This window comes from Anneissia japonica, unplaced genomic scaffold (assembly GCF_011630105.1).
Source record: "Anneissia japonica isolate Jap-2015-1 unplaced genomic scaffold, ASM1163010v1 scaffold3474_len973312_cov172, whole genome shotgun sequence".
Taxonomy (NCBI): Eukaryota; Metazoa; Echinodermata; class Crinoidea; order Comatulida; family Comatulidae; genus Anneissia; species Anneissia japonica.
Window position 1 is genome coordinate 32,911 of NW_022747780.1, and position 10,324 is coordinate 43,234.

The 10,324-nt window shown below is 35.2% G+C and overlaps 1 protein-coding gene across 1 annotated transcript in view; it reads left to right on the top strand.

Moving 5' to 3' along the window:
• Positions 1 to 10,324, top strand: part of LOC117120586 (N-acylneuraminate cytidylyltransferase-like) — an 18,633-nt gene that overhangs the window by 5,175 nt on the left and 3,134 nt on the right. The window contains exons 2-7 of the mRNA XM_033265616.1: positions 228 to 380; positions 4,441 to 4,593; positions 5,616 to 5,754; positions 7,094 to 7,278; positions 8,088 to 8,177; positions 10,114 to 10,251. Of these exons, the coding sequence (XP_033121507.1) occupies positions 228 to 380; positions 4,441 to 4,593; positions 5,616 to 5,754; positions 7,094 to 7,278; positions 8,088 to 8,177; positions 10,114 to 10,251 (858 nt within the window). The remainder of the gene's footprint in view (positions 1 to 227; positions 381 to 4,440; positions 4,594 to 5,615; positions 5,755 to 7,093; positions 7,279 to 8,087; positions 8,178 to 10,113; positions 10,252 to 10,324) is intronic.

The window sequence follows — 10,324 nt, forward strand, 5'->3', positions numbered from 1 at the left end:
TCTACAATGAGGTTGTCAGACTACGTTTAATCATGAAATGTAAACTTCCATTGGTTTAGTGTACTTTGATCCTTCTAATTCTTTAACTGTATTTTTAATGGGAATGGAAGAGGGAAGTATTTTTAATCAAAGATTCTATTTAACAAATAAATTTAGCAAATGGTAGACCTTTCGAAATAAGACCAAAGATTAAGAACCAATTTTTTTTTCTTCTTGCATTTAACCAGTGTTTGACAGTGTATGGGTGTCAACAGACCATGATGACATTGCACGTGTTAGTAAAGAGTGGGGCGCCCAGGTATTTCGAAGAAGTGCGCACTCAGCCCGAGACACAGCAACATCACTTGAGGGTGTTCAGGAATTTCTCCATGCTCACCCAGGTAAGTTGCGCTGCTATTGTACATATACCAATACTGTATGTACAGTACAGGCATAATCAGGTAAAAAAAAAAAACACCTCTATATACGCCACTGAAGCACAAAGGTAAATAAGGCCAAGTGAAAAAAAAGTAGGTTCTCGTCATAATATTTTGGAAAAAGGAGATGAGAAACTAGCAATTTTTTTATTTGGCCTAATCGAACAAAAAGTTATATGAGAGACTTCCATGTTGAATTATGTTGCTTAGCGACAGCTTTACCCAGATGCCAATACAAGAGGTTCTGTTACAACTTAAAAATGGTTGCAGAGAAAAAGCCTGGGACATTCCCCTCCCAAAAAAGCGCTATTAGAGAGCAGTGGACTACAACAATAAGTCAATGTATCATGCAACACTATAGGCCTAGTCCCAGTTAAACACAGAAAGTATAGGATAATCCCTGCTTGTCAAACAGGGGTGGCACCGTCACCAAAGAATACTGGTCTAAAAGTGGGTCGCCACCTGAAAAAGTTTGAGCAGCAGTGGTATAAATTATACCAATGTGCAGTGAACTAACAATGGTATTCATCTGGTACGACAGAAAGATATCACAAACAAAATAGTGCGTAGAGAGGCATATAAAAACAAGTTCTCCTAATCTCGAAAGCTCCGATGAGGGCAGTATAATAGAGGCAGTAGAGTATATTGGCCCTAATGGTCTATAAATCAATCAGCCAGCTCAGCCGCCCTCATCGGAGCTAAAAAAAATAGCTCAAAAAAGATCTATTAATCAATCAGCGCTCGGCCCGCCCTCATCGGAGCTCAAAAGAGAGCTATTAATCAATCAGCCAAACGTTTCTAGAGCTCCTCATCGGAGAAAAATATTGGGTATAATTATTTCACTTGCATTAGAATTATATTTTCAAAGTAGTTAAATATCCTGGCATTAAGAACTTCATATGTACCTGACTTAATAAAATTGTTTGAATAGATCTAAAGAATAAGAGAATGAATACGACTTGTTGATTATGAAGAAAGGGAAAATAGTGAGCACAATTTGAACATTCAAATCATTCTCCTTCTATTGAAATGTATGCATACAGTAATTGTGTAGTGCTTGATGAAACGTGCAACCTCAACAATACAGTTGGACATGTTAAAGGTTGAAATTTTTTTTAAACAAAACCATCTGCACTTATACTGGCATTGCTTTAGAAATCAAATATGCCTGATTCACTTACATTTGATTGTTTACATAAGGGACAGAAAATATATAGATAATTTTTGTCCTACCTATTATTATTAATCACCAGGCTGAAACTCACATTGAAGTACAATAAAGAGTACTGTAATAAAGTACCCAGATTTAAGATTAAGTACCCAGATTTAACATAAAATGTTGAATCTTAAAGTTAGAGAGATGTGAATCTTCTTTGTAGAGATATGCCTTTTTAAAGATTATAACTCATTTTCGCTGAGACCCCTTTGGGGTCAAACATGTTTTTTTTTTTATTCCTTCTCTTAGTCTTTTCTACCCATGCACTCTGACCTGGCTTCTACTAAATCCTGGTCCATCAAATATGATTTAAGGTTTTGTGTATAAGTTTTGGTTTAAATCTACATGTATTTTTTTTTTATTCCTTCTCTTAGTCTTTTCTACCCATGCACTCTGACCTGGCTTCTACTAAATCCTGGTCCATCAAATATGATTTAAGGTTTTGTGTATAAGGTCTGGTTTAAATCTACATGTAATAGTGTTTAATTCATCATATACAGTAAATTTTTTTCATTTCATTTCTTTAATTATATTTAAGTAGATAATAGCCTATAGCAATGAAGAATTTACAGTAATTGAATGTACTGACTTTGATAAAATCTGGAAAGAATTTCAAAAATTCAATTACAAGATAAAAGGATAAAAAAATAGTTATCAACTTCCAATGAAAATATCAATACAATTCTGTTTACAGTAGGTTAAAAGCTTCCCCATACCTGCCAACCATCCTGATTTACTCGGGGGAAAAAAAAAGAAATTTACTTTGTAAGAAGTATCCACTACTTGCCAGTGTGATGAAGGAGATATTAGTCCGTAGTTCCCTGGGTATAATTTCCCCACCCCCATGAACGCGAAATTGGCCCAATTTTGGGGGTGCATGAATAGAATGAAAATGAAGATCGTTTTGCGAGGTGGCAGATGCATTTCAACAATTGCTCTACGATTCAATAGCCTATCAAAAACAATATCCCGGCGAAGAAATCATTCTTTACTCGAGCATCAAAGTAAGAGAACACTTTAATCATAGTTTAGTAGACCTAGGCGCCTAGCAAGCTAGGCCATATCTTGGTCTTATCTCGTACTAGGCCAGCCTTTGCCTAAACCTAAACTTGATTTCTTGCATGATGTAACAAGTTATTTTTAGCAGCGAATCTCTGTGGAACACAGAAATCTTCACGCTGTAAATTAACAATCCGATCAGCCAACTGGGCGGGTCTCTTTAGTGACGAACCACTGTTTTGTCTATTTTTAGCTGCAGTTGTTGAACATGCGAGTCTTTACACTATGAATTAACGATCTGATCATCCTACTGGGCGGGTCTCTGTAGGGACGGACCGCGGTGTTGTCTATTTTTAGCTGCATTTAGCAAGCTGTTTATTTTTAGCGACAGTAAACAACTAAAGAATTTACAAGGATGGGCTTTGCATTCAACTTCACCGCGACCAATATCTGTTCTAAGCAATTGGAAGAGTTTCAAGTCGGCAGAATTTGGAGACAATTCCTTTATTTTTTGTGAGCATTTGTTAGATTTACTGACCTAGGCCTACTCAATTTTACCCTGGGACTTTACCCGGGGAAATTCTTGAAGGCCTAGGCCCCTACGCGAATTTGGGCGTAAAGTCGGGGGTGGGATTATACCCGAGGTAGGACTAGCCGGGCAACTACAGTAATATTTCATAGCAATAGTGACTGTGAGAGAGTTTCCTCTATTGTTGAAAAAAACAAGACCAAGCATCGGGCTAGCATGACAACAAAAACTTTAAGTGCTTTAATGACACACAAGCTGGCAATGTTGAACAGAGATATTAAGTGTCATTCGTCTAGGCTAAATAATAACGTTATGAGATCAGCAAAACAAGCAACATACCGTACCCTTCATGGTAAAGTCTGTAGGCCTATTGATTAAAATGTAACTTAAATATTTGTGTTGGTTTTGAGGTAAATAATCAGTACATTTGAAATTTAGTAACTTATTTTTTTATTTAAAGCAACTGTACAGGAATTACGATATATAATTACCATCTTACAAATTGTTTGGGGTGGGGCATGGCACCAATTTTTAATTGAACCAGGGACTTCACACACCCTAACCTGCATTTATGCCTCTAGACCAATGAGCCGTAGTTACTATGTAATTTTGAGAGAGCTCTAGCAATGCTCGGCTGACTGATAGATATTTTTTGTTGTCTGATTAATAGATCTCTCATTGTTAGAGAAAAAAAAAATAACAGGCTCGTCTGGGAATTGAACCAGGTACCCCTCACACCTTAAGCTACATTCGTGCCTCTAGACCAACAAGCCATAGTTATTGTGTAATTTTGGAGGAGCTGAATACCCAGCTGATTGATAGTTTGATTCACTGATTGTTTAATAGATCTTTTTTGTATGGGCGGCAGTTAGGGGCAACATACTCTAATGCCTCTATTATACTGCCCTCATCGGAGCTTTTGAGATTACGAGAACTTGTTTCAGATATGTTGCCTTTATACAAAATTGACATTAGGTGATATAGTATTAATATTATTAGTCTAAAATGCAAAGAATAGGAATGATAAGCATCTGATAATTGATGAGCTTCTTGTTCTAATTATTAATTAAGAGATAATGACAGGTAATTAGCACAACACAGTAAGTATTATATCTTTAAGACAGGTAAAAATGGATTGATATGGATAGCAAAAAATAGTGTTATGTTCTACAAACTGCAATAATACAGTAGTAGGAATTTCTTTAAATGTTATGTTACAATTCCAAATAATATTGAATTTTTGTATTCTTTCAAAATTCTAATTTTTCGTATTCCCGTAGAAATTGACTTTGTTGGTCAAATCCAATGCACAGCGCCATGCCTTCATCCTTGGCACATTCAGGGACCGGTTCGAATGCTGCGATACGAGGAGTTTGATTCCGTGTTCGCTGTCGTGCGATCACACAGCTTTAGGTGGCAAGAGGTGCCAAAAGGTAATTTTAGTTGTAATGTGTATTTATTTTTAGTTTATAGGATTTATATAGCGGACATATACAGAAACCTGCTCAAGATGTTCCCCCCCCCACCCCTGGTCATTGGATACAGAATCAACCATACACAACGTGCAGCCGCCTCCTCCGCTCCCCGGGGAATATTCCTAGTTGTGCATGTAGTCAGCACTACTAATTTCATTCCAAATCATTCACCTTCTACCAGGTACCCATTTGTACTCTTACGCGAGGGGATGTGAATGCAGGTAAGTGTCTTGCCTAAGGACACAAGCAGTGTGACAAGCATTGGTCTCGAACCCCTGACCTTCCAATTGGACGTCCAACACCTTACAAGCTGCACCACACACTTATCTTTTTATTGGTTAATTTCATCAGCTTTGATATAACGATTATTTGAGTCAAAGGCCTTCAGTTGGATAATGTCATTTTTATCCCAAATGGCTCTGTGCATAACAAAGATAACAGTGGATTGTATACCAGACTCCAGTATACTGACAAATGTACCTCCTCTTTCTGAAAAGAATTGCTGCTTATACATAAGGCATGGGATATATTCATTACAGTATTTGTAGTCTTTGGTTCATGTACATCAATTTATACCAAATATAGCAATGGATCCTATTTTTTAATACCTTTCCTCATTGGTGGGAGAATCTATTCAAATCAGTATTTGTATTGTTCTAGCTATATCATACAGGTGATCAAATAGGTTACTTGCTATCAATGTAAATAGTAATTGATTCTTCATACATGTACCATTGTTTAACTACCTTTATGTCAAAGTTTATTTTTCTGGCTAACAGCCAGGCATCTGTAATTGGCATTTCAGTTAGTTGTTTCTGAAGCCATTAAATGGCAGTGAAATTTGGCTTGCAGTGTACAGTATGATGTCATCCGACCAGCAATCATTTTATGATTTGGAAGCCTGGCAAATCCTTGCAAAGTTGTATACTTATATTATTATGAGTAGCATTACATATTTTTTAAATTTTTTTCTCTAATAGGAGAGATAACAAAACCTCTAAACCTAGATCCAGGAAAACGGCCTCGAAGGCAAGATTGGGATGGCGAATTGTTTGAGAACGGGTCATTCTATTTTGCAACGCGGCAACTGCTGCTCGATGGGTACTTTCAAGGTGGCAAGTATGTCATTTATTTTCTTTCGTTTTTTTTTTTTTTTTTTTCAAAGTAATTTTGTTGTCAATAATACAACAAGTAAAATTGAAATTTGATTTCCTTGGATACACAAAACACACAATCAAAAAAGACATAAGTAAACATAATTAAAAATATAGCAGATTAAATATCATCAGTTTAATTCTATTCTTAATTTAATTTACAAAATATAATTCCAGAGTGTGAGAGCAAAGTTAAAAAAAAACTACTATAAAAAAATATTGCAGTTTAAATATCATTAGTTCAATTTATTTCTTAATTTTATAAAAATATATACAGAATATTCCAAAGTAAGACATCAAGTATAAAAAAAATAAATAAATCAAGAAAATATTACAGTTTAAAAATGATTAGAAATATTGCAATTTAAATAAAAAGTATCATCAGTTAAATTTAATTCTTAATTTAAATGTACAAAAATAAAATACAAAAGATAGATTATAAAGTTTATTTGATATGGTAGAGGCTCTTTTTATAATTAACTATTACATTGTTTAATCACAATACAGAGGTTTATTACCTTCACCAAGGAGGGTATGTATTTACTGTCTGTCTCTTAGCAAGATTACGCAAAAACTAATGAATAGATCATTATAAAATTTATTGGAATGGCTGGGGCGGATGGAGGATTTGGCAGTAGGAGGTGTGTGAGAGTCCACACCACCTCAGCCCCGACATAATTGGGGTTGAGGCGAGAAAATTTTAAGAATATGGACCTCTTAGGTGCCAGGAAATTGCACTCTCATACCTTCATATCAAGAATATAATACAATAATTATTTTTCCTAATACAATTTAGGGGGGTTGTGATCGCATCATCTGCATCCGCCCCAGAATGGTACATAATAATTGAAGAAAAACAAAATTCAAAATTCAATTTTTTTCAGGGTCACAGAAATTTAATTTTTTTTCCTCAAGCATAACAGAAAATAAAGGAATCGCCCATGTAATCAGATAGCACTCAAGAATACAGTGTGCCTAAATACGACAGACGATTCCATTATCTCTGCAGCACTAAAGAAAATAATGTGCCTGAATACGACTGGCGAACCATTATTTTGTTGAGGGTGTGCTGCAGTTTCGCCTATTACAGGCCTACATGACCTGCATATTGTTCATACTGTATTCATGTACAGGGTGGAGTTATGGACTCTATGGAGTGATTGCTGTAGTTTATTATTTCTTTATTTAAAAATTTGCTTATTTACTTATTTATTTTTTGCATAGTATATTTTTTTAAATAATTATTGTTGTTGTTGCCTTTTCCATTGTTGTTATCATCATCATTATCGTTATTATCTTACAAGGGTTGGTTATTTTGAGATGGCACCAGAATACAGTGTGGACATTGATACCGACATAGACTGGATAATTGCCGAGCAGCGAGTCATTAAATTTGGTTACTTTGGGAAGATCAAACCACAAGGTGTCAAGTTAGTAGTGTTCTCAGTTGAAGGTGTCTTAACAGACAACCAAGTTTACTACACAGCAGGTAAGCATGTAATATTTTTTCTTGCATTAAAAATTATTCTAGGTAATTGGATTTACTTTTTGGATAACCCACAAAAGTTTGATGAAGTGGGGGTCCTTCGGGTAATGATTGGGCATTACACAGGGAGAGAATCCCCTACTCTTTTCCAAAGAGTGTACTGCATTTTTTAACGTGCACATGGGCCATAATGCACGCAGGACCAACGGCTTAAACATCTCATCCGAAAGATGGTGCACTTTCGTAACTTGAATTTCAGCTGGAAGGCGATGGAAATTGAACCAGGGACCAAGATATCTCCATGGTTCAGCGCACACACAGTGGCTACCACCAGTTTAACGGACTAAACTAAGCTGCTCTGACTAAATTATTCTGGCAGTTTGATATGTTTTAGTGATACATAAATATGAAAAATATAATAATTTCATTCACATAATGTAAAATATTGCTCATCATAAGGTTATAATTTTGCTTAATTCAAAGCAAAAAAGGACAAATGATTTGTTATGACAATAAATGTACGAAAATATAATGTTAATATCATAATTCTTAATGATAATTATGCAATCCTCATTTTACTTTTTAAGTTTTACATTCAAGTTCTTTAAAAATATATTAAATCTTTCATACATTTCTCTATTGTTAAATTTATCACTGTGTAAATGATGCAATAAAGTTAAATTGATCGTAGCATCTATATTAGAACAGTCTTGGCATGTGTTAGAATGTATTAACATGTTCGGTGATGTCTTGGTCTGTGCTGTCATGTCTTGTTATGATAACCATTTGTTTCCCACCCTTTCTTCATCCAGATGGAAAAGACTTTCAGTCCTACAATCACACGGATATAATAGGAATTAAAGAACTCATCAAAAAGGATGTACACGTTAAGCTTATTTCATGTAAGTGTCTTTATAAATAGTAATAATGTAATCTATTTATTGCTTCAAATATTAGCCGATGGATAACAAATATTACCTGCTGTGATTCGACTACAATCACGCAAATGATATCTTGTGTAAGGATTTGGTACCCACCCTCGAGGTCAGGGTTGCATTGCTTCTCTCTACCCAGGAGTATAAAAATAGGTACCTGATGGTTTTACATGCCAGTGCATCGATACAGTAGCATGACCAGAACTAAAATAGCACATCATAAGCAAGAGGGAAATGCTACATAAATGCACCTTAACTTAATGTAACTTATATTCACAAGGTAGTTATTCATGCTTTTGTATTTTATATGTAATTTGTAGCTCAGCTCATTGATTAATAGATCTTTCATAGATCTACTCCCTCTATTATACTGCCTTCATGCAGAGCTCTAGAAACACTTGGCTGATTAATAGTTGATTGATTAAATTGGTCTTTTTTAGCTCTATTCCCTTTATTATACTGCCCTCATGGGGGCTGATTGATTATTAGATCTTTTTTATCTCTACTGCCTCTATTATACTGCCTTCATGCGGAGCTCTAGAAACACTTGACTGATTGATTAATAGTTGATTGATTAATAGATCATTTTTAGATCTACTGCCTCTATTATACTGCCCTCATGGGGCTGATTGATTAATAGATCTTATTTTAGCCTTACTGCCTCTAATATACTGCCCTCATGCGGAGCTCTAGAAACACTTGGCTGATTAATAGTTGATTGATTAAATTGGTCTTTTTTTTGCTCTATTCCCTTTATTTTACTGCCCTCATGGGGGCTGATTGATTATTAGATCTTTTTTTTATCTCTACTGCCTCTATTAAACTGCCCTCATGCGGAGCCCCTAGAAACACTTGGCTGATTGATTAATAGTTGATTAATAGATTTTTTTAGCTCTACTGCCCTCATCAGAGCTTTCAAGATTACGAGAAATTGTTGCAAAGACTGCAAGAATTAATTTGCATGATTTATTTTACCTAATCTAGTAGCTTACTTTGTTGATTGGTTTAGTTGTGAAGAAATATTTACAATAAAAAATATGCATGTGCAAGGCCTATAATACCTTCACAATGCAAAAAGCAATTTGGAACTACTTTGGGAAGCATTCCATTGTTACATTGTTATAAAGCAAATTGGGAAAAGTAAGCCATCTACATGTACTAACAGATAAAAAGTGATTGTAAAATTTTATTATTTTTATCTCCCTTCACACATACTTTACCTCTAACAATTACAATTTATTTGAATACACGCCTCGAGTGTTTTTAATGTTTGAAAGGGTTTTTTGTGGGGTGTTTATTTGAGGGAGGGTTGTTTTGTTTTGTTTTATTTTTATTTTTTTTAGTGTAAAATGGATACATATATACTCAAATAAACGCTCCTTAATTTCACTGTAAATGTGGAACTACAACACGTAATTACCATCAAAATGTGTTATTGCATGATCATAAAGACATATTTTAATGATCCCAACCAGGTTAGAAATGACTGGAGTAGAAAATAGAATGTGTTGAGAATGATTCTGCTTACATTACTGTAGTTTTGTTTCCAGTCATTTAGGGGATTGTTTATTCGATAAACAAATAAACGCCCAGGGCACTTCTTCCAAATGAGGCTCTGGAGGGGGGAGTTTATTAAAAGCGGGGCATTTATTCGAATAAATACGGTATTCTCTATTACAGTATCCTTGAAAAGTACTTCAGTTTGTAGTATTACAATGGTAGGTGTAGCTTGGAGGTTATGACACTTTGCCATCTTACCACAGGGCCCTAGGTTCAAACATCGCCCACCCCTCCCCACCACCACCAGTGTTTTATCCCATAGTAGGATTAGAACCCGAGGTGAGAAATAACAATCTGCCTGACAGAATTTTATTTATTCCTTATTATGGTTATGGTTTTCCAGCTGAAGACAATCAGCTGCACCAGAGGTTTGCGGATCGCATAGGAATAGAGATTGTGTTAAATTGCCAGGAGAAGTTTGTCCAGATGGAAAAATGGCGGGAAGACCTTGGCCTTGATATGAATCAAGTTGCGTTTATGGGTAAGTAAATATTTTATTTACACATCGTAATGCAGGAAGGTTCATGTTACTTTGAACTTTATTGAATTTATAC